Source organism: Dunckerocampus dactyliophorus, chromosome 3 (assembly GCF_027744805.1).
Source record: "Dunckerocampus dactyliophorus isolate RoL2022-P2 chromosome 3, RoL_Ddac_1.1, whole genome shotgun sequence".
NCBI classification, from domain to species: Eukaryota; Metazoa; Chordata; class Actinopteri; order Syngnathiformes; family Syngnathidae; genus Dunckerocampus; species Dunckerocampus dactyliophorus.
The window spans coordinates 7,890,539-7,916,556 of record NC_072821.1 but is presented as its reverse complement, the minus strand read 5'-3'; the positions used below and the strand labels follow the sequence as shown (position 1 = coordinate 7,916,556).

At 39.9% G+C, this 26,018-nt stretch overlaps 1 protein-coding gene across 5 annotated transcripts in view; it reads left to right on the top strand.

The window, feature by feature from the left end:
* Nucleotides 1–543: 543 nt before the first annotated feature.
* The window catches only part of LOC129178146 (MAM domain-containing glycosylphosphatidylinositol anchor protein 1), a 214,328-nt gene continuing 188,853 nt past the window's right edge, over nt 544–26,018 (top strand). For all 5 annotated transcript variants that reach the window (XR_008569757.1, XR_008569758.1, XM_054770068.1 and 2 more), the window contains exons 1-2: nt 544–1,011; nt 2,312–2,401. Coding sequence is in view for 3 of the 5 variants with exons in the window: in XM_054770068.1 (XP_054626043.1) it covers nt 2,335–2,401 (67 nt within the window). In the remaining 2 variants the exon portion in view is untranslated. The remainder of the gene's footprint in view (nt 1,012–2,311; nt 2,402–26,018) is intronic.

The window sequence follows — 26,018 nt, the reverse complement described above, 5'->3', positions numbered from 1 at the left end:
ACTCACAAACGTCAAAGAACACAACGCAGATAAATTCTGAGCCAGTGTCAGCACAGACCGGCTAAAGTGGTACAACACTAATAATAATATTAAATATACTGTCAAATGAACACCTCTAACATATTAGCTTTGTCATGGCACAATTATTGTTACAGCTCTCTAGATCGAATTAGTAGGTGTCCTAAATGAACACCTTTGGCTATGGCAATGGGCTGAAAGTGTGCCGTCTTGTGGCCATGCCAGGAACTGCGCCACAAGAGGACCTGAAAGGAGAAGACTTCACACACGGCTTTACAAAACCGATCTACGGTTCATGATCATTGTGAAGAACTTTATTTGGGGCTGTTGCTTCCATTTGGAGGTGGTCTCCTATGGTGATCATGGAGCAGCAGAGAAGACTTACACAGGGTCTCTTTTGCAGACAACCTGTTCACTACAGAGGACTGTAAGCCTCTGTCCTCCCCTCCTCTTCATCCCCCTCTCTCTCTTTCTCTCTCTCTCTGCTCTCAGACAGGGGCGGTCGTTCTCAGTCTGCGCACATCTTCCACTTGGCCAGCATCACTTGGAGTCCACAGACACGGCTCTGATTGAGCCTCCTCATCGTCCTCCGTCCTCACTCAGGAGCCGAGGTTGCAGCGCTCCACCCACGCCTTGCAAGAGTTACTCCGTCATGCACACAACAATTGGACGACTGTGTGTCACACCGCACAGCTCCACTTTTGCAAAGGAGAAGTGATTATATTTTTAAAACATTATCCTGAGGGAGGTTGCAAGGAGCCTGGTGTAAAAAGTTGAACACGTCAAGGAGATCTTTGACGGCACTGGGAAGTCGTTTAAGTGATTTCTTTTGCGGATTTATAACTTTTTTTTTTTTTTTTTTGCTGTGGAGCTTGCCGTGAGGTGGCGGTGGTGGTGGTGGTGCAGCGGTGGAATCCTCTGAGCGTAGCCGGGAGGAGAGCGCTCTGCGCCGGGGAACAGGCTGACCCACAGGACCGCACCTACGGAGGCAAGGTAGATTGACTAACTGGACACACTTTATGTATTTCCCCCCCTGTTTATCGTATATGATCTATATTTGCGATGTAAATGCACTTCCGCGTGCACGTTTCATCATTATATTTAATTGACCCGATTTTATAAACGGACGCAATATTAAATAATTAATCGGCGTCATGCAGCGCATTTTGATAAGTTATATCAGAAACTCACACATTTCATCGGAACTTTGATTAGGTTGTGCAATGCAACTTTTGAGTCATTACTCAAAAAAAGTTAACAAATAATCCCCACATTTCTAATGAAGGAACCATTTTTTCCACTCGATAGCAGTTTCAAAGTAACTAACAAGACATGGAAACAGGGGTCGCTTGCACCACGCAAGTAATACAAGAGATGCAGCAAAAACATGTGCTTTAATAACGATACAGCTTAGTTTGAGAAATACCGTAAATGTATACTCGTAGTTTACAGTATTAGAAAGATGCATTCAAATCTAACCTGCTAACATACATGTAAGATATGCCATAAGATAATGGAAATATGTCCTATAACGTGTATGATTGCAGATGTAGTTTGCATGTGGTGTAGAAGTGTGCTGCATACTGAGTGGTGCTGTCTTGTAGATGGTCAAAATATTAGAAACATAGAAAACTGGCTTCACAGTGACACGCATTCTTTACAAAGATAACGTGCATACAGTATGTGAAATAGCTCTAGTTTGCCTGTGTTGTAGAAGTGTACCGCATCCTGGTGAGTGGTGTCTCAAAATATTAGAAACAGCTGTCAGTATGCAAACGACCACAGTAACCATATTGTTGCATGAAGCCAGTCATTATTCTGTGATACAGCTCTTATTAGATGCTGCGAGTATATTTAATGTTGTGGCCGTTGAGGACGTTATTGGGTTTTGGGTCAAGTGCACGACCCCGACATGTTATATAGCACATCCTTCCGGCCCGATCCACCTGTCTTCAGCACCTCATTACAACGTGGAGAGGACTGTCACGCTAACATGCTCGCCAAGACAACCCGTGTCCATCTCTGATGCCCTACCAGCCCTTGCTTGTAAGCTTTCTATAATCCACCATTTGTGATTGAATTACCCGCCCTTTAAATTGAATGAAATGTTGTGGTACCGTGCAGCGTTGGAGCTTATTCTGGAATATTATTTTCATGTCTGAAAGGGAAAGAAGAAAGGGGGAAAAAAACCCACAATTGGCCCGAAAGGTTTACAGTACCAATTCTTTCTTTTTTTATTTGGACATGAAGCACTCAGAAGTGACAGCCGGATGTTGTCATCTGTCTTGTACAGGTTATGACGGAGCGCAGCTGAACATGGAGCTTTTCTGGATTTTGTTGTTTTCTAGCATCTATCCGTTTGCTCGCTGCCAAGGGGTTTACGGTAAGAATGACACTTTTTTTTTCATTTATCATTCTTCAGTACATCAGTGCATCAGTTTGGGCTGACTGAGCTTCAAATGCTTGAGGAAGTTGTTGTTTATCACTTTAAGCAAAGCTTTTGTTAGATGCTGTGATGATTGCTTCTTGGGGATCAGCAGTGTAGCAACACATTTCAGGAAAACGTGTACAGTGGAACCGTTAATTAGTCACAGGATTCTGGTCAATCTCCTCCCCTCCATAGGAAGCACTGTGGAAATAGAAATAATTCGTTCCAGAGTCCAACCGTGGCCCTCATGAGACCTTTTTAACATTCTCAACAGTCGTGCAAGTTAATCACGGTTCATGTTAGAACATACGTTTGATGACCGAGACTAAACGTGGTCATAAGTGTAAAAGAAAGTTATGGTAAAATCAATAAAGAAGTTTAAAAGCTTTAGTTATGTTTTTCTTAAGCAACGTTTGGACGTTAACGGTTGTGCATGCGTAAAAGTAAGTTAACCACGGTACACACGAGAATACAACATGAATGAGACGGAGGCTAAATGTTGTCACGAGTGGAAAAAGAAGTTAACCATGGTAAAAGGAATAAAACAGTTGGAAGTTATTTGTTTTTCTTAAGTCTTATTTTGAGGTGAATAGCAATGCAAGTGTAAACATAAGTTAACCGGGATTCATATTAGCACATAACTTAGTTAGCCACGCTAAAAGCAATGAAACAGTTTAAAATGGATATTTTTGTTTTTCTTACGTACTGCTAAGACATTTTAACAGTGTGCAAGTGTAAAAATAAGTTTACCATGGTTCATATTTTGTTGTCACAAGTATAAAGTAAAGATAAGTTCATCTCGGTAAAAGCAATAATACAGTATTAAAAAAACATTATTTTTGTCATATTTTCAAAATAACAGCAATGCAAGTACAAAAATAAGTTCAACACTTTTAATATCCATGCATTTTCTATGCCGCTTAGCCTAGTTAGGGTCGCGGGTGTATGCTGGAGCCTATCCCAGCTTGAAAATATAAAAACGCAGAAATCTTTTTTTTTTTTCTTGGTTTGTACACTTTGACATTAACAGTTGTGCAAATACACAATAAGTTAACCCTGGTTCATGTTCAAATGTGCATACTAGATAACACATGACTTAAATGCCCAAATGTTATCATCGTGTAAATGTCATTCAGTTTTAGAAGTGCTGTCCGTCCTTGGCTCCCAATTACACCTTTTTTTTTAATCACCCAAAAAACACCACCACTGGCTGAAATATGTCACTAATAGTGTTTTCACAGATGAGATTGTACAAAAAAAGACTATATTCTTCACAATTACGGGTTAAACTGAATGAAATTTGTTATTCGGCCTGATAAGGGGGAGTGGCCTTAATGGCTGTCACTCACTCGCATGCCCGTTGTGCCGTGCGCATGTGCACAAACACACGGTTTCAGAGACACTATCGAGAATTAGCAGTTGCGGTCCCTAACCATGACAGACAGCAGCGCTCACCTCCAATGTGTGACCTTGGGGGTGTTTGACTTTAAAGGTTCCACTGTATCATTAAACCTGCATTGTAATGTTACTTTTATTGTGTTTTATTACATGTAAATGTACACAAACCAGAATACTGCATAGCGTGACAGTTAATGCTCTTTAGACTTCCTTGGTGGCTATTTTATACATTTTCTAATGTACTGGTGATTGGTGGGTATGGTTTTATTTTGGAGACTGAGCTATGTGGCTGTGTGCTTCTCCACTGCTTCATGGTGGCTTTCAACAACAAGTAATGTCGTTTTTACTTGAATAGTACACATGATGAGAGCAAGGCGTCGTTGGAAAATTAGATGGGAATCCAAGGCGATTCTTTTGTACCCATGATGCTCGACTTCTAGACGTATTTCAGGTAACTGTAACTTGGAGTTAAAAAAATGATCACTACAGTATGCATTGACATGGACTCAGTACGTAGTGGTGTACTACATAGGCTGACTTTTAGGCTCCGTCACCCTGGGTCCTCCGGACGGGAACGGCTCGGATGTTTGAAGCGATGTGTCAGCCGTGGCGAACACGATCTGTTTAGTCACAGCGTTGTCATGATCCATGGCGGCGAAGCGCTGACAATCTGTTGTTGACTGAAGCGATGAAGACGAAGAAGAAGCCGTCAACTTACTTCACTGGTCTTGGACTGCTGCCCATTAGCAGTAAGAGTATAAAATAGGACATTCTTCAAGTCTGGAGTTATCGCTCTTATGCAACCTTTGAACATCAGTTGATGTGTTGTGATTGGTACAAAACATGTACTGCTATGACCTTCTCACCTTTTGTATCAATCAGAATAAATAGGAATCTTGCTCTGACCTGAATCTGTTGACCTCAGCTATCTGTTGTGGCATCCCAAATGAATATGGTTCTAGCTATGATGTAATACCTTAATCACACTTGAAAGAATCTAATAGTTTACTTGGGAATATACCATACCTTTTTCTCTTATGCAAAATGAATTGATTGCTTTGCCATAGTGCAATAACGCCGACAAGCTTTAAAAAGACAAATATTGGATGTAACCATCATACTTCTCTCCGTGCTGGCCAGGCACTGTTCACATGATTGCGTAACCCTTATTGTGGAAGTACAATTTAAGTATGCTTGGAAATCCATGAAAATACACTCAAACCATGTGAATTCCACATAAATTACGTGGTGTCTTTGACCGCAACCCTCAGATATGTGTCATATTGTTTAGCTTATCATAACAAAAGTCAAAAATTTTTGGCTAAATTAAGCATTTCCAAGCATAAAAACGGCTACATGAACTAAAATGCAAATACGACACATACAAGTATGTAGTATTCTACACACATTCTGGTCACTAGATGTCAGTAATGTTACTGATGTTACTGTCATGTTCGGTGAGACACACAAACACCAGACTTGATGGCCGGAACAACAGGCTTTTATTGCAGGTTTGAATTACGGCGTTCCCTCGCTACATTGCGGTTCACCTTTCGCGGATTCGCTGTTTCGTGGAATTTTTTTGTGTTTTACAGCGTATAAACGTGCATTGTGTTCTGTGTCCTGATTGGCTAAGGGCCTGTATACCATTGTCAATCAGTCTTCTCCTTGCCTTCTTGTGCGGTACAGAATGCGATCGGCTTGCCAAATTTACATAAATGTTCGATCGCGAGCGGTGTGACTCTGAAGTGCTGTATGTTTGCGAGTTTTATCTGCACCGTCAAAGGCAGAGGAGGATGCTAACCATCGCACAGAAAGTTGGACTTCTGGAGATGCTGAAGGGAGGTAGAAGTTGCGGCTGTAGGGCGCCATTACGGAATAAATTAATCTTTGGTTCGAGGAGGATGAGGAGGAAAATACGACGACATGAGCAATATGTTCTAAAAGGATACAAAAACGCTAGAGTACAGCGGAACGGCGCCAGGACGGAAAGGCACGGTCAGAAGAGTGAAATACACGAGTCACTTAATAATTTCTTGTATCGAACCTTGTAGGTTGATCATTAAAATTCAAACGAAGGTTGGAACTTTTTTGAGAGCGTTTAAACAAGAGAGAAATGTGGGAAAATGTTAAAGCCTGTCTGAGAAAAGTGTATCAAGTGTCTGGTGAGGGGTTTTACAGCCTTAAAACATATAATCATTGTAAAGAAAGCCCGCTACTGAGCTCCCCTAGGAAACAGCAACACACACGAGAATGAGTCTTATTTATGCCTTAAATGACTTATTTACGCTTATGTTTCCTATATTGGGTAATAGGAGCGTAAAGAGGACTAAAGGGGTGTTATTTCATGCCTAGCAGACTATAATAATGTGAAAGAATGTATTTAGATGGTCAAACGGGTTCTCCATGGCTTTTACGACGAAAATATTCCATGCATAAATAAATCCTACTTCGCGGAAATCCTCTTATCAGTCGGGTCTAGAACCGTTGACCGAGAAACGAGGGATTTCTGTTTAATCGTGTCTTGTCATTTGTCTTGCTGTTAATAAAATAGTAAAAACGGGCATGTATATGGTGATGAATCATGATTCATTCATTTGAAAACTGATTAATCTGATAAAAAAAAAGAATGTTTCCTCTTTTTGTGACAGTCCCACGAGTACAGAAAAGCTTGACAAATGTCGGTTGGGAATGAAGCCGCAATTCGAAGCTAAACCGTGGCTGTAACAAGAGCTGTCAAAGACGACGGTACTTGCAAAGCAAAGTATTTTTCAGGTGCTTGCATTGCAAGCAGGCCCGTAATCCTTTCTTTCCACATTCACTATTTTTGTCCTGGTTAAAATTGCATTCTGACGGAAGCAGTGTCACTTTTGGGTGGTGGCAAAGTGTGTGTGAGTGTATTGTGGCCTCATGAACTGTATGACACACACACACACACACACACACACAGTGGGTCTAATCCTGCCTTGATTGTGTTTCTGTGGCCTTTTGAGTCGCTGACTGGGATGAATCACAACCAAGCCAGCATTGTGGGAACAACACTGGGCCGCGTTCACAGGCCTCCTCTGGCTCCCCGGCGGCTTGCGTGATAGCGGCGCCCCGCCTGCGCGAAACTGCGACACGCCTCGTATTGGAAAGGCATTAAGTGTGTGAGGAGGAAGATGTCTTTTCACCAGGCGGCACAATCACAAATCACGAGGAGAGGAGAGTAGCCAAACAATTTGGCACGCGACTGTTTTTTATTTTATTTTTTTTCCTCACGTTGTAATTGTTTCACACTTGCTGCGGCGGACAGATGCGACTGCATGTCCGTTGGGAGGAGAAGTGCGTATGCATGCCTGATTGATGTGAGTGCGTTCTATGGTTGTGAGCTTCATTTACTGCCTTCTTCTCTGGGGGGTCTCTGTCAGCCTCTGTTTGTGTGTGTGTGTGTGTGTGTGTGTGTGTGTGTACAGATGTTAAATGCTGGTGTGTGTGTGCAACAGTTTACTAACTCAGCAGGGAGCGTAGGATCACGGTGTATTTTGTCTTGCAATGGTGTCATATTGAGTCTGCCACATATCAGTCAATCACATTGACATTGATCACACCTGTGCAACATATTTGATATCAGTACATACAGAATACAATGGAACCTCGGTTTTCGTCATTTATCCATTCCAAAATGTCAGACAACAGAGATGTACCAAAACCGAATACATTTTTCCCATAAGAAATAAAGTAAATCCAATTAATCTGTTCCAGACAACCAAAAATATTAACAAAATGCACAGTAATTATAGTTTTACATGCAGAAAACAGCGCAAAATACACAAAAATTACCAAATAGATGGAACTTCAACCTGTGTTAGTTAAGGAACCTTACATTATCCTATTGTAACAGACGCTACCTAACTTGTTTTTGCAGCTGTCATAAAAAAAAACATTCCTCTAACATCTAATGAAATATGCCGTGCTTAAAAAGAGGAAGGAAGGAGACAGATACGGAGTTGTTCATCGTTTTGTGTACATTCCACGAACAAATAAAGCACCCTGTCTATAGTGTCTCAACTCTAAAATAATCACTCTTGACTGTTACGCACACTATTTGGCAGAGTGTATGAAAACAGATACATTTGTGGCAATAATTTTTGATGAAAACCGGGGCAGAAGAAAACCAAGGTTCCACTGCATAAAATATTTGTCGTCAGTGCCACACACTATGTAAAAATGGTCATCGTTTTCATTAGCAGAGGAAGGAACCTTGTCATTTTGGAAACAAGATGGCCAAGGTAGTTAAAGTCCTGTTTATTTTGAATCACAGATGCCTAGAGTTCAAATACAATATTAGCTACTATAACTTATTTTCAAACCCTAAGATTCCCAATCACTTTGACGGATATTTAACAGTAGATGCTATGCTAGCTGGTGTCAAAGGTAATACAAACACATGTCCCCTTTCTGTCCCTTGATTGTGAACCGCTGTTCCTCAAATTCAGAGATCATTGTTGTTCAAAGTCGGAGGAATAACACGAATATAAGACGACCTTGAAGAAAAGCTATGATCTTTGTTTGCCACCTGTTGGATTTGCATTTAGAAATCTCTAGACCCCCAATATAAAATGGCATATGTTTTTTCTACGAAGAAAAACACAGTCTTATATCCTCATCAAGACATCATATTGATTTTCAGAGTAGTCACAATCAAAATGGCTGAGGTATCTTGGGGTCACTGCCATTCAGTTATACCCACACTCTTGTCATCTTTGCTCAAGAATGCGATTCGTCTTCTTATTGCTCCTACGCTTCCTTGCCTCCGTATTTCCACATTTATTATACATTTTGCACCGTCCATTTAATCTGGATAGAACATAATCCTGGGCATTACACGCGTGAAGTGACACTCACAAGTGCTAACTCTCAACTTACTGAAGGATTAGAGGAGGTTCGCTAAACTTCAAGACTCTCTCTCGCAGGAAGTGACTCTTCAACAGCGCCGACAACACATTTCATAAGGAGAACAAGTCATTGATAGGTCGTTGTGATGCTTGCAATCATGACCTTGGAAGGCATTTGTTAGGATGCACAACCAACTTTCAAGTAGCATCTTAGTGTGCAGCTTTACTCCTTAGCTCCTCCTGTAAAATTCAGTGACCTAAAAAGACTTCTAGACTTTCTAGGGTTTTTTTTTTTTTCCTAGCCATGCCACTGGCTCCCCTGCGACGTTAACTCTTCACATCCCCAACATCAGCACTTTTTTTGGTGCCTTCTCTTTTCATGTCCATCGCCGCTGAGTTTGTTTGGGATGCTGAATATTGCCCTTTTCTAATAAGCATCCATAATTTATCCATGGCTCTGAGGCAGAAGAGGAATGAAGGAAGGAAGGAAGAAAGGAAGAAAGGGGAGAAGGCAGCATAAGGCTTTAGATGATGCTAATCTTTTACCACCCGCAATATAACACTTTGTAGCCTTTTCTTTTTCACACAAACACACACACATTCTTCTTCAAATTGCATCCTCTACCTGAATGTCATCTACATTGTCAAGTGACATTTCCTTCTGTGTGTTTCCAAAAGAAATTCGACCAAAATCAGCCTCTCCAAATGAAAGAGAGAGACTGATTGAAAAGTCGAGACGGATAAACTTTGAAGAATTTACACCATATTGCATTGTCAATGACACGTTTTATGTTGCTGACAGTCTCGTTTCTCGTAGAAAGACATGCTCAATTTTTTTATTAAGCCGTGATTTTAGCAAGTGCTGGGCATACACGGGCATCAAACTGGGGGGGAAAATCAAAGTAAACAACATAGCGGCTCACATTGTGCGTTAGGGATATTGCCGGCCCATGAAAGGCTCGTAGGTCGGCGACACTTGCATCAAAGTATTGTTGACTCAACCTGGAAGATCACCGTCGGGCTGTTGATTAAGGCACAGTGAGTTTTGTGCCCAGTTTCAGGTATCACCATAGCCTCGTTGAATATGGTCTTACAACAATTTACCATACTGATGACAATCAGAGACAAAAATCAATGAAATCTATATTTATTTGTTAGCTGCTGGACAGTTGTTTGATGACTAAAATAAACCGAACAAGCTGTTCAAGGTCAAGCCTTCTTTGTTGTCATGGATACAGATATAAATAGTGTAAAAACAAAAGATGAATAATAGACCAGAGGAATGATGATGATTTTCTTTTTAAGAATTAATTACTTTGTTCATCAGTTAAGGATGGGAGGTTGTCTGCCTGCACATTAAACACACCCTTAATTAGTCTCCGTCCCGCCCTCATTGTGCCCTGTCCTCACTCATTTCAGTCAGCCCCATCCTCTTTAAAATGTTCACATTTGGCGCTTCGATAAAGTAGCTGTTTATGTTAGCAGCATGCGGTGTCTTACTGCTTACATTTTGCTGCTTGCTCAGCACATTCTTTCTCAGTGTCATCCTTCTGTTATTCCTTTCCTTTGCTCTTCCTCCCTTTTCTTCCTCCCCGTATGTCTGAGCTGGTATTAAAGGTGGAAAACGTTTCTATTAACCTGCAGGTCAGCAGTAGAGCCAGAGGACTATGGCCAAAGTGATATGTTGACCATGGTTTACACTAGCCTTGCCACCTGGGGTTAAAGGATAACAGCGTTTAGATGACGTCTCTGGAGGTCTGATTTATCACCTCGTCTGCCGTGCACTTATGCTTGGAGCACTGAAGTGGGGACCAGGTAGCAGATGATGGTGGGCAGTTGGCTTGCGAGGGACAGACATAATAGTGCATGTTATTACAACGTATAGTTTATATGGCACTTCTGTGTGCAATCTTTGTCTTACATTAAAGTGACTGCTTAGATTGGATGATACAAATGGGTGTTTGGCATCTGGATTGTTTTTTGTGAGCATATTCTCTTTATGTGTCTGTTATCGTACTCGAGACATCTTTCTTCGGTGGTTAATATTTATGACAAATTCTGTTCAAAGGGTTAGGGAGCTGATGAAACTTCAGTATGCCAGTTCTCCACTAGGGTAGAGCAACTACGCTGTAATGTTGCAATGGATCAAGAAAAAATCCAGAAGAAGTAGGGTATGTTGTGGTTGGCTGCGACCTTACATTTGTAATTCCAGTGGAACCTTAAAAGTCAAACACATTCCAAGATGCTGGTGAACCTCCGAGATTTGTTCAGATTTGAAAACTCTTTTACCATAGGAAATAATGGAAATTTAAATAATTTCCAGAGTCAAACTATAACCCACCCATCCATCCATTTTCTGTACCGCTTGGTTTGGTTTGGTTTAGTTTATTTGAACATGAAGGTTACAATGGAATACATCTCATGAATCCTTTTTTTCACAGTTCCACATGTCCAAAAGGAGTAGGAAGAAGCAAAGCTTATTTTAATCCTACCCCCCCCCCCAAAAAAAAATATACATATACATTCATAATAATAATAATTCAATACCAAGGACATATTTGTTTTTATAAACCCAAACATCTTATCCCAAAGACGCATTTATACGTCTTTTTCCATTTTTTTGCGAAAATGTGGTGATGACGCAACTGCACGCTAATCGATGTCACTGCAGTTTTAAGCCATGAAAACGGCCACAAGGTGGCAGAAGTGCATTTGATAAGAGCTCGGCATGGATCATTTGCATGTATTAAAACACTCGGCAACAAGGAGGAAGTGGAAGAACATGAAGGAGTGTAGCGTGACGAAGGTTACGCATTGCAGGGAAATTTGAACGCATGCACACACGCGTGCGTGCACACACATGCACACACATGCACACACACACACAGTTTAGTTCAAATCTGAAAATTGTAAATAGTTCATGGTGTTATATTTGTAAATAAAATGGTATTGTGATGTAAAACAACCCTTTCTTGTGTTGTTTTACAGTTGTTTAGATATTTGAGCTGTCACAAAAGCAAAACAAAAATGTGTCAAAGTGGAAGTTGAAATGTAACTTCACAAAAAGCTTTTTTTTCCCGCCCCTTCTTGTTGGGTACTGATATTTTCCAGAAATTTATGATGTCCTACTGCTAATTACTAAAGAACAGAAAAAGGTTGAAACATTTTTTTTCTGATGAAAGAGTAATATTTCTTTTGGTAGGTTCCATGTTTATAAAGCCGCAGAAAAAAATATCCTGTGTGCCTTCAAAAATCAGTCAAATCGTCTAAAATGGCCGCTACTGAGGGGGTTGTCTTTTGAAAAATGGCTGGGATTGAATGAGTTAATGACCAAATGTACTTTCAAACTGAGCCACGGTGCTAGCAAAGTAGCTATTGCTACAATTTGAGCGCAAGTTGATTAGTCATGCCTGGAGAGTCAGGCGCAAGGATGATATCATGAAAAGGCGACTGTAAAAACTAGAAACGAGTCAAGAGTTTTCAGCTGTCAAAGAGTGACTCTAAACACCTTTCGTCACTCATACTTACAGAAGACCTTACTCAGGTATTCCATGTGCCGTAAGCTGGGCTCGATGAAGTTTTTAAGCAGATGTTTTTTTCAAGACGTATTTAGACATTACTCATGCTCAGTCACGTGCGGTGAGGCCTCCCGGACGCCCCCCTGTTGAGTTGTTCCGGGCATGCCCAGCCAGGAGAAGGCCCGTGGCAGACCGAGGACATGCTGGAGGGATTAAGTCTCACTGCCCCTGCTGGCCTGGGAACGCCTTGGTGTCCTACCGGTGGAACTGAAAGGGGTGGCTGGAGACTGGGAAGTCTGGACTTCCCTATTGAGACTGGTGCCTGTGTGACCCGGACCCGGATAAGCAGGAGAAAATGGTTGGATGGATGGATGGATAGATGGATTGAAACAGTGCAACTGTATATTATTGGTGACCTGATGACAAACAGAAACGGGCAGACGCCATAATCCAACTCAGTGCACTCACTGTGTGCACTCAGACAGTAGGCTGGGCTTGAACGCTAAGCCGAGGGGAGACACTCTGCCTCATCTTTGGTTTCTGCCCTCTATTTGATTCGGGAATGTGCGAATTCAGTGATTTTTACTTAAAACAATTAGAATCATTCCGAAAATACACGTATAATGCAGTTGAATGCACAAATATGAACATGTATTTTATTGTTTATTTTTCATTATATTCCTCCCCTCACCGCATGTCACTGCTCACGCTGTTGTGTCTACCGTTCATGGTCAAAGAAATTTGAATTGGCCGTCGTCTGCTGTAAATATTAAGACTGAGGCAGACATAATCGTTAAACGGCGCAGTGGGACGGAAGAAACGGCAGACAGCTGCAGTAAGGGCAGGGTGGATGTTGCCAGGGTGGCGGTTTTATCGGAATATGACAACGTGTCATGAAAAGAGCAAAGAACACTACTTTTTTTATGGGAAAGTTTTTGCTCTTCTCCTGCTTGTCATAACATTGCACTCTGAACTTTTGGTGAAGTTGAACTCAACTGTTAACGATATGAATAAATGTAAGTATGCGCTAATACTAACTTCACTTTTCCGGAACAGCTGCTGGCTAACAATGTTGATGACTTTCAAGCAAACATCCTCGCTTTGGAACTCTTCTATTAAGTTGATATCCACGGCATTGAGAATGTCTGTGAATAAATATGTCAGACTTATTGAAATGCACGTTATTGAGTTAGGCTGGAAGAAATTTAATAAGGAGATGAGGACTTTGAGGATTATTAACATCATATCTATTCATTCTTCTTTTTGTCATCTTGGTAGTTCATCTCTTGCTCTCCGATGATGATGATGATGATGATGGTGTTCCTGAGCATGCGTGACGGGAGGCGAGAGTTCAAGCAAATGCATAGCCCCGCCGCATTTACCTTTTGCTGAACTCTTATTATCGCTGTCTCACCTCGCTCTTGTCTGCCTGCTCAGAGATGTTAGTCAGCAGCATCCAAACACAAACACACACACACACACACACACACACACACACACACACACACCATTTCGGGAGTAGGTGGTCAGGAAACAGACAAGTAGCTCTTACGGGCTCAGCTTCGAGAGCTTTGTATTTGCTTGCCTCATTGTGCATCATTTAGGGACACAAACACCGCCTTGCAATGAGGACGCTGTTATAAATGGCTTATAAATGACTTAATTAGTTTAAGGTGCTGTAAGTCATCAGACCGCTTTAACCCGATAGGCCAAATAATAAGCTCATATGTTAATCATGAAGACTCTTAAGACTTTTTTGGATTGTATCCATGACGGCTGCAAAGAATCATGGGCTACAGTGTGCCTGTTGTGCGTCGTCGTTGGCGTGCATGAAGTTGACAGGCAGGCAACATTTGGCCTGTGACTTATTCATGAAGATGACAGGATGCTTGTGAACAGCGGTGAGAACACAACTCACATCAGAGCGCCCGCCTCCTTCTGCACTTGTCACTCTTGCTCTTCTTCACTTTCTTCACGTTCAAGCTCCTCTGCTTTGTCGTCTTCACCTTAGTTTGATGTCACCATTCTGTGCCAACTTTGGACAGTAAATGATCCCTCCCTTGCCAGGGTTCAGACTAATTGGACTGTGGACTGACAGTCAGTTTCATGGTCGGGTGTGGCCCCCTCCTTCCTTATTTCATGACGAATTAAGCACATTAAAGTCTGCTGTTGAGGCCAAGTTTTTAATTTGGATGTGGTGGCTGTCATGATGCTGGCGTGAGGGCAGGTTAAACATTTAGACCAGGAGCGTCCAAACTTTTTCCACCGAGGGCAACATACTGAAAGATGAAAGGTGCAAGGGCCGCTTTGATGTTTTGGATATCAATACGGGTAGATATACTAAGACGTTATATGTAGTTCAAGAAAAAAAACTGCATATCAGCTTTGTGATATACTTGTAGGTGAAAAGGGCATTAAACAGTAAATATGAGCTTCGGTCTTTTGCTCTTTTCCCCCCCATTTTTGCTGTTTTAAAAAGTTTTTTTTCAAATCATCGTAAATTTTCATCTCATTTTATGACTGATGATATTTTGACTTTATCCCCATAATATAATAACTTTCATAATAGATTTTATGAATTAAAAAAAACTTACCGTAAAGCACCGTGTATAAACCGCACCCGTGTAATAACCGCACCCCCATTTTCAGGCTCATGGCGGGGAAGAAAAAGTTTCAGTTCATAAATGCTTGCCAACTCTTTCATCTCAAATCAACATGCGTAAAGGTACGAAGCAATTTCAAAAAGAAAAATAAAGAAGAAACCTGAACGTCGGCATCTAGATCTTTGATGTTATGGCGAAGCACAGATTATTATTAATAATAATAATAATAATAATAATAATAATAATAATAAAAAATTCAAATAAAGAATTTGCAATTTTCAGAGATGTTTTGATATCTTATCTTTCACTGCTTCTCTTTTTCTCTATTATTTTATTGCATTGCTTCAGTGTGGATTTCAATAAACTCCAACGTTGTATTGTATTTTTGCAATGTCTTCATGGAAGCTTAGGTTAGCTTCAGTGTATATAGAGTTCGTTTCACTGTGTGAAAATACAGACAGCCGTCAGATAAGTTAGTTGCATACACTAGCATTTTCAGCAACTGTACAGCAGAGGGCGCTAAAGTCAAAGCAACTGTCTGACCCACAGACGGCTATTCTAAAATGGGCTTCTCGTCAATTTCTGCGTCATCGTGTATAAACCGCACCCCGATTTTTTTGCTTCTTACCAGTGGAAAAAAGTGCGGTTTATACACGGTGCTTTACGGTAAACAACAACTGTTTGTGTGTCTCAGTAATATTTCAACCCTATGCTACTAAAATGACATCATTTTCCTCACAATATTAAGAGTTTATTCTCGTAAAATTTTGCTCAGAATGAGTTTTTTTTTCTTATTTTAACTTATTCAATTCTTTTTAAATTACAGCTGTTGATTTTTCAACTATTTCAGCTTTCTTCTTCTTTTTCATTTTTGTTGGGTTCCTTTTTTAGTTTTCTTGTTAAATTATATTTTTAGAATGTGCCGCATATGTGTTGTGATGTGATCAATGTAATGTAAATCATAAAAGTTGTCTTCTGCTGTTGAAATACTTCTGGAAGTATAGCAACTAAGGAGTACACATTTAGAAAAATTGATTTTTGGGGCACTTTTTTTATTTTCTTTGTTTTTTTTTTGCAAAGAGATCTAAAGTAACTGGTTTGTACAGTACTACGTATTGGCACCTTTTATTTTACCAGCTGTAGTAGTACCTAAAGGGTGTACTTGTACACAATGCGGTGACTTTGGGAATGAAGCGTTACATTTTAATGACATAGATAATACTGATAATTCTCATGTGCGTGCAAGTCATAATATTTTGCATTTCAGAGAAATTTCAATGAAAGAAGCACATGAGACAATCAGAGTACTGCATGCATTCAAGTTAAGTTGCTGCGGCCCCACTAAATATTTTTTTCTCTAAAAACAGCAGGAGAAGGCTGTTAAAACCACATGTCTGGTTGCTCAAAAAGCCTCCTCACAGCAACAAAACAACTACAGTCTGCTGGCTCCAGCTAAACTTTTAGTGACAGCAGGGAGGCGTCATCAGTGGGAATCTACGTTGTGTGTCCCGACACACGTCTGGCCTCAATAATTCAGCCCTTCTCACTTTCCCTCCATTGCACCCTCTTCCCTCACTTTGTGATGCGAAAAAAAAAAGTGTATAAAAGTGTTTTGGAATTTTTGCTCTCTGCTCTCACGTTACCATCTTTTTTCATTGTTTCCATGCATCTCACATGTCGAGCTGGTGTGTTGTTCACTGTGTTGTCAGGAGAGGTGTAGCTTGCCTGACACGACCCCATCTTTCTCCTCCTCCTCTCCGTCTTGTGAGGTACCCAACCAGGACAACCTTTACATGTCATGAAGCAGGATTATTTCTGGTGCTTGACATTCTTAAAAATGCTTGAATTTTGGGTGGAAAAACTTTAAAAGGGCTTGAAAGACAGAAGACAGTCCCAAAATGGCGGATGAGCACTACAAAAATGTCATTTTTACTAATTTAACGTTCGCTTTCAGAAAAAACAAACAACATAGACCATAATTACAAACAATATAGAACATAGTTCAGCAAAGTTGAAAAATCCCGTCAGTGACCCTTTAAGCATTTATAATATTAAAGCGCTACAAATATAAAATGTTCTTGGTCTTTGATGACTGAAGCAGAAGTTTGCCAAATTTAGCAATTTTTGTAGCTGCCACACAGTGTAAAAATGTTAGCCAAAATGTTCTATTTATACATTCTTCTTCTCCTTTCATGTTCTTCTCTTAATACCCTCTGTTCAGGCTACTCCTTCCAATGGAATAAGTTTCACAAAAAATGTTATCAAATTCAGACTTTTACAACTTGAGAGGCTCCGCCATCTTCCTGTATGATCCTCTTCCCTTCACAGTACAGATAAATGTTATCCATTACCATCCTTTCTCCCGAGTTTCTCTTTTGACGGAGGCTCTTCTCACGATTACTCCTCCTCCGTCCTCACCAGCCTTTTACCTTATTCACAGCCGCTATCGCGCTCCTCGCTGTCATGGCCATCGCTATCATCCAGCGATTGATTCAATGGCATGCATCCACCCACCTCTCCACTTACCTGTAGTTCATATATAGGATGAGTGCTCCAATTGTGGCTGAAAGCTGAAGACAGCCATAGCTGGATGGCTGACACTGGAGAACAACAGCAACCAAACTGTCAAGTGACAGCGGAGGGAAGAGTAAATGAGGAAATGTGTGTTACTCTGTGGTATTCAAAACAAAGAGTAATGGAATGTATGGCGTGTCAGTAGAGGGTGCCAGTATGTAGCCGGGGGCATTTATTTAACATGGCGATACGTAATCAGAAGCAGGTGGCACTTTAAGAGAGCCTGTTATTTCCGGATTTTTAAAACATTAATAAGGATTTGGAGTCCTTGGCCATTATACAGTATTTTTTTAAGTATATTGTAGCAACAGAACCAAAGTTGTAATAATGGGCAGGCCGTATTAGTCGCATACAGGGGAACATTGGCTCGTGTACGCCCTGGTTATTGTGTTTTTCTTGGTCAATGCTGAAAATGTACACCAAAATTTTGCTGCGGATTGCGTACATTTTCCAGTTACTGTACAATAAGGAACGTGTTTCTCACGTTATTAATACACCTCGTGAGTGCAACTGTGTTCCTAATGTATTTTATCACAAAACGTCTTTGTTAGCAGCTTGCTAATACAGTCATCCGTCGTTTATAGCGATTAATGAGTTCCAGACCCGACCACAGTCAATGAATTTATGCGATATAGTATTCAATGTTAATGGAATATTTTTGGAGTTGGAGCATAGAGTACCCGTTTATAACTTTTTACGGTTTCTAACATTATTAGAGACCTGTAGACATGAAATAACATACCTACAGTCACCTTTACACTCTTATTATTGCTTACAACACATTGCGCAAGTCCTATGCTGCAGGGACTCGAGACGGCTGCTCGCTAGCATGCTAGCGAGCGAACAAGCTATCAATCTAATGAGCTAGTGAGCTAGCCAGTTAGCCTAGAATTTATTTCTTCTAAACTTAAAAAGACAAAAACGTACCACTTCCACACGGAATGGGAGGAGAAAATGTTTTCACTATCATGTCGGACATGCTATTGCTGACTACATGAGTTGTGATATGTAGACTTGTGAATGTAGAGGTAAGGTAATGTAACGTCAGGTAATGTCTCAATGTTTTGTGTGATTGCTGCTGCCCAGTGACCAGAATACTACATATCACTTGTATTTCAATATATTTGACTAATAATACCACAGTCTACCGCAAAACGGCGATCATTTATTAATTAATTATTTTTTGGGAAAAAAAAAAACAAAAAAAAAACGCGATACAGCGAGGAAGCGATAATCGAACCGCAAAATTGCGAGGCTTGATTGTACATAGAAACAGGAACCGGAAGTCAGCTCTGTTGCCCATCTATGATGTCGTCAGACACAAGTCTCAAAAATATGAACACAAAGCAGGTTTTTTTGTTTTGACAATTATAGTTTTACATGCATAAGACAATTCTTAAATGCATATAAATGACAAAGGAAAGAGATAGATGAACATTTAAGGTTACTTTTACCTTCAATGAAGACGTGAAAAAAACACTGGCAGCGAGATCAACACAAATACCACCTGTTTGTTTTGCCGTGAGTTATTTCTTGAATGCAGTAGTGTTTCTCACCTTCTTGGGATATCTAGCAGCCGTGATCAAAAGAAAAGCCATTCAAGAAATAACTCTCAAAACACAAAAGGTGTCCATGATGATCTCGCTGCCTCATGATATTTTTGTTTCACGTCTTCAGTGAAGGTAACCGCAAATCCTTTGCTTCTTCCTACTCCTTAAGCTTTGCTTCTTCCTACTCCTTTTGGACATGTGGAACTGTGAAAGAATGATTCATGAGATGTATTCCATTGTAAATTCAAATAAACTAAACCAAACCAAATCTTTTTCATTCATCATTTATATGCATTTGGATTTGTTTTCTCCATGTACAACTATCATTGTAAAATAAAACGTGTTTTGTGTTAACATTTATGGCTTTCTGGAACGGATTAAATGGATTTACATTATTTCTTATAGGAAAAATGAAATAATAAATTCGGCTAGAGTATGTTTTGGTTAAAGTCGGACCTCCTGGAATTAATTAATGATGCTAACCAAGGTTCCGCTGTATTTACAATTAATTTGGCACATAAGATGCTTTATACCACAGCAACCCTGCCATAATTTCTCCCTTAATAACTGTCCCAATAATTTTCCGCTTTTATTGAACATTTTTTTTTTTGTCAGCCTATGCTCTGTGTCTGAATGGCAAGGTCATAAGACAATTATGGCACTTCATGTGTACTTATCCTGGTCTTTACCTGCTTATCTTCCCCTTCCACAAAATAAGGGTGCTGTTGGTGAAAGCACATTTGCTATTGTATGTTTAAGAGCGTAAACTGACAAGTATTTGATGGCCCTGACTAACTTGTTTGTCAATGCATTGGTGTCAAATGGGTGTTTGCAGAAATTGATGGGATGTGTCTCAGCACCGCATGGACAATTTTTACACCACTGAAATGCACCCTATATAATAGATTTAGATGCAGTGAGCTTCAAACATTTGAACGTTAAGTGTCATTCAAGTATAAAGAGAAGTTGGCCACTTTTTAATGAAATGAAGTAAAAATGAACTAAAACTACTCACGTGAGACTGACGCATACTGTTTGCTACCTTGCTAACAAACATTAAAGTGCTCGTGACACCAAAGCCCCGGCAGGCACCGATGCTTGGACGAAATGCATTATGGGAAAACGTTAAAACAGTTGTTTTTTTTTTATTTTAAACTCGTATAGGTACTTGTATATTTCCTAGCTACCTTTTTGAGTGTTAAGTTGTTGTGTGTTGAGTTTAGTGTTCTTTGTAAGATGACCCCATGAGTCAGACTACAGTATTAGTACAAACCGTCTGCGATTTCCAATGGGTTGACAAGCTCATCGTGAGTTCACTGATAGCTCTCGATTGGCTCCTGCCAAAGACTGACTCGTGAGCGGCACAGTATTTAAACGATTAGTAGTAGTAGTTCTGAAGTCAAGGAGATGTCACAAGATTAGAATTTAGCCATAAATTAGCCGCATCGCTGCATAAGCCGCAGGGTTCAAAGTTTAAGAAAAAAGTAGCGGCTTAAACACCAGAATTTACGGTAATCTTCTTTCTGAAAAACTCCAGCCTCGCACTGGTGGATGGTGGGTCTGTATTCATTTTTACTTTTAATTAGATGTTGTTCCAGTCTTAGTTTTGCATGATACATAATAAATAAGATAAATTCGATCTCTATAACGTACACACTGCTACTATTTAAAGTACATTCTCATTTTCAGTCATGGTAAGCTACAGAGAATGAGCGACAATCCTTTCGCCAGCAGCCCAAGCTCTCACGTTGTTTAAGAGACTCACTGTCAACCGGTTGCTAGTCTTACGATACCCGGTGCATGTTTCCATAATTGATGAATCTAAGGATTTATGGCTGATTCTTAATCGACCCAGGAGGCTGCTACAGATGCAGCCGTATCTCTTGCTTGTTAAACTGTACTATATCCAGTCGCATTGGCTTGCCGTTCATAAGTCGAGTGTGTATGTAGTTGATATTTAATTACTTTATTATTGCAGTGAGCAGCCAAACATCACAGTATGTTCAATTTTCCCTTGTTCATCACACTTGTCCTGTCACCCCTCTCTGAAACTGAAGTCTCACAAAATGATGTTTCACCACCACGTTTCCCCTCCCCCTTTGAGCCATATATATTTTTTTAAAAATCATTTGCATATAGCACAAATGTGCGTCTGGCAGTGTGCATGCTTTAACTTTTATTTTTATTGTTGCAACCTACTGCTTCAACAATCTTTCATAGTTTCTTTTTGAGCCAAGTAAATATGATTTTTACGTCCCCTCCAGGGGGCTGCAGAGGCACTGAATCATTACAGTAGGTGATGAAAATCACAGCACAACCAGAATATACTGTGTATATATATATATATATATATATATATATATATATATATATGCAACACTTTTTCATGAACTGAACTAAAGATGTAAAAAAAAAAATTGTCAAATATTGTCTACAAATCTGTCTAAATCTCAGTTAGTGAGCATTCATAATTCATAATTTGTCCGCCTCACAGGTGTGGCATATCAAGATGCTGATTAGACAGTATGATTATTGCACAGGTATGCCTTAGATTGGCTACAATACAAGGCCACTCAAAAATGTGCAGTTTAAGTGTTTTGTGGGGTCCAAAAACCAGCCAGTAGGTGGTGTGACGACCGCTTTCCTCAAATACCATACACACCAATGCAGAGCATCCCAAACATGGTCAATGGGTGACATGTCTGGTGGGTATGAAGGCTATGCAAGAACTGGGATGTTTGCAGCTTCCAGAGAACTGCTATAATTGCTATAACTGCTTCCTAGAACAACGGCATGAGCGGAGTGAGCCCTTTTGTCAGTAATACAGCGTGGAAGCAGGGACAAAAGCTGGAGATGACGCTGTCATCCTGATTGCGTGGGAATAACAGACTGGAATATATATATATATATATATATATATATATATATATATATATATATATATATATATTATATATATATATATATATATATATATATATATATATATATATATATATATATACACACTGCTCAAACACTCGTGGGGGCCACACAAACTACTGAGAATCATTTTGAGTTGCTAAAATGACATTTTAGCAAAATGGACCAGTGTGCTGCATCATTTTTTCACTTTCATTTTTGGGATGTCTTTGATTTCCTCCCTCTATAGGGTGATTATTTTCATTTCTATCAAATGATGTGGCATCATTTTGTTACTAATACATCACCTACTTATTATCAGGAAAGATATTCAAGATCACTTTTACCCCAGTTTAGATCTGATGTGTTTTCCAAGTGTTCCTTTAATTTTTTTGAGCAGTGTGTGTATTTAAATATATATATATATATATATATATATATATATATATATATATATATATATATATATATATATATATATATATATATATATTGCTGATAGTAAGATTGCTAACTAAAACAACCATCTATCAGATCACAAAGAACTTAAAAGGAGAGAGGTTCCATTGTTGTGAAGAAGGGTGCCCAAGAAAGTCCAGCAAGCGTTGGGCCTGTCTCCGAAAGTTGATTTAGCTGCAGGATCGGGGAACCACCAGTGCGGCACTTGCTCAGGAATGGTAACAGGCAGGTGTGAGTGCATCCGCACGCACAGTGAGGCGAAGACTTTTGTAAGATGGCTTGGTGTCAAGGTGGGCAGTAAAAAAAGCCATTTCTCCACAGAAAAAAACATCAGAGACAGACTGGTATTGACAAACGATACAGGGATCGGGCTCCTGAAGTCATTTTTTTTGCTGAATCCACTTTCCGATTGTTTGGGGCATCCGGGAAAAAGCTTATACGGAGAAGAGCCGATTATTTTTTTTGGTGGCGTACTTTCCATAAGGCAAAAGTGATAACCCATTGGCTCAGGGAACAAAACACCAACATTTTGGGTCCATGGCAAGGAAATTCCTTAGACCGTAATACCTTTGAGAACTTGTGGTCAGTTCTGGAGAGGAAGGTTGACAAACTTCAAGCACTGATTATGAGAGAATGGGCTGCCGTCAGTCGGGTCAACACAGCAAATATTAACTCTTGACATAAACGTAATGTAACTGTCAGTAAAAACCTCTGACACGTAAGAAATGGTTGTAATTATACTTCAGTAAATCATGACGTAACATCTGCCATAACTATCTGAAAACACTGAAGAAGCAAACTTTGTGAAAACCAATACTTGTGTCATTCTGAAAACATTTGGCCATGACTGTACACCTTCATTAAAATAGAGCCGCTCAGTGAAAATGACTGGGATCGAGTTCGGAAAGGTGCTCGGCAGCACAAATAGCCTCAAAATAAAAGCATGCAAAGGCACAGTGAGAGTGACATTGAAAAGGGCAGGGCCAGATCCAGAGCAGCTAAAAGAAGAAAGGCTTCCAGGGAGCCACATCGACAGGAGGCTCCCAAAATGAAAGTGAAACAAGACCATTGAGTCAGTGTGCTAAAAGAGAGATTGAGGCTACTTTGGCTTATTGTGTTTGGAAACCTTTTTGAAAATCTTTTTACTCTAAGTTTGTTTAAATGCATTGTTCAAACACAATAGGCAGTCAGAAGGAGCAGCATGAAAACACAGTTGAGCATATTCATACCTTTTCTAAAATTCAGTCAACCATTTTATTTGAGTTGGCATTTTTACAGGAAAAGAGAGAATAGAGCTTTCTTTTGCTGTCTGATGTTCTTTATTGACATCTAATTTCTCTACTTATGTCATTCTACTCAAGAATATAGTAACACACATTGTCAAAATTGGAGTTACAGTCGCTCTCCCAGAAAAACAACACAATTATATAACAAAGTTTATTCATATGAATTTTCAAGCACTACTCTTTATTTAACAAAGTTTTTTCATATGAATTTTCAAGCACTACTCTTTATTGCAGTCACCCCTCTGGTGGTTGCGGACCCGACCGCGATGAGTAAATTTCCGCGGAGTAGGATTCCTTATCTTAAAATGGAATATTTGTAGTTAGCGCACAGAAAACCTGTTCACGACCTTCTATATACTGTTATTAACATTAGAGCCCTCTAGACATGAAATAACACCCCTACAGTCACATTTAAACTCTTATTACTCAATATGGTAGACATACGTAATAACAGAAAATAAGACATACGGTACAAGACATAACATAGACTCACACGTTAGGATTGGGAGAGTTTCTTGTTGCAGCGTACTTCCTGCAGTGGTTGTTGTCTGATCAATGTAATATTACTGACAACTAGAGCCCCATGTAGAATACATGTCACGTCATGAATGCGTCTTTTGAATGCCTTATATTTGGATTTCACTTCATTTGGCCCTTTTTATGCTTTAAAATGCTTAATTTAGGCCAAAAATACGTAAAATTTGCTTAATTATGCATATTTTTGACGAATAGGCCGTAGTGAAAAACGAAAGAGCGATAATTTAATATATTTTGAAAAACTGTGATAGAGTGAAGCCGAAAAATTTGAACCGTGGAGTGGCGAGGCACGAGCATGAATATAATATACATATTTGTGGGGTGGGTCCACGTTAAGGGAATCACGGAATTGGCCAATAAAAACAAAATCTACTGTTAAATGCGGAATCTTGTGGAAATTGACGGAATTGTGGAATGTTTGTCTGGGAAAGTATTTCAATCGTAGCGGAATATCATCACAAACACTATACATGGTAACATTAGCCTAGCCTGTTCCTTTGCTCTGGATATTGCAGTATTATACTCCAAAGTCTCCATTTTGCTGCAGCAGCCTGCTTGCTTGCTTGCTTGCAGCCCTCAGTCTCCTCTTGGATAAATGAGTCTCCTTATTAAGAAATAAATACGTTCTCTTACCTTTGTTTCCAACAGATGCGTTCAATGTGGCGCGGTTTGCCGTCATACTAGTTTCCAGTGGAAAAGCATCTACTGTTTACATCAACAGTTTTCAGAATGAAAAGTTTCAGCTTCAGAGCAGCTGGCTTTCTGCTTGTTTGGCGCATCGCAGCCCGGCAGTCCACATCTCTTCCTGATTCCCACCGTGCCCTTCTCTTGACACGTCATCTTAATTGGATGGCTTGCCGCCATGGTGTATATCTCACCTGTTAGGACATCAGTGGCTACATGAGGTGTCACAGATGGAGCCCACTTTGTCACCCTCCAACCACTTCCTGTTTTTCTTTGTCTTTTATCCTCCATCCTACTATGAAAAGTCCTCGTGTATCTCCGCTTCATTCTTCATGCCCCTTGTTTTTAATCTTTCTTCCTATTCCTGTTGCTTCTCTATTCGCGCCCGCAGCACCCTGCAATGCAAACAACCTGTTCAGGGGGAGAGAAAGTGAATTATTGAAGGCTCCGCCGTCATTCCCGGGTGCAGAAGTGGGCCGCGGAGAGGAAGCGGGGAGAGAAGGATGATGAGGATGGAGGTGAGGGAATGAAGAGTTTGAAAGGACAAAGGCAGGGAAGATTTAGGGTGCATTGCTGCCATGTAATTGTATTTGCATATAGTGTAGGGTGGGATATGGAGGAGCTGTTGTCTGTTCATATGGAGCAATTGTAGCCTGACACGCTGGCTCAGATAGACAGTATATGAAGTATATGAATAAAGTTCACATCAGGAGCTCGGCTGGTGAGAAAGTTATCTATTATCCATTCAGCTGCTAGAGTGGAGGCTGCTCTAGCAAGAATTTAAGGTTTTCTGACAAAACATGATATTTTTTGTTTTCACGCTGTGTTTTGTTAAAGTTCACACTGGGCGAGTTAATTGGTCATTGCTGTTCCACTTAAGATAGCCTCAAATTTTAGGTTTGGAAGGAAGAAAACACACATTTTTGTTGTTTGCTGCTATGTGGAATTATAATAAACAATAATTATAATATTATAATTAATATTCATTGCAATATTATAATAATTATAATATAATCATGTCTGGGCGCACCCTCAGACTCCGCTCCGCTAAAATTTGTCGTAATAAATGCACTTTAATTTTTGTACATTTGAATGAGTTGAGTGCCTTCCAGATATGTGTTTACTTTTTTTTGATACGCCGTGTATTTTGTGTTAAACTTCTTATCATACTTAAATTTGCTGAGC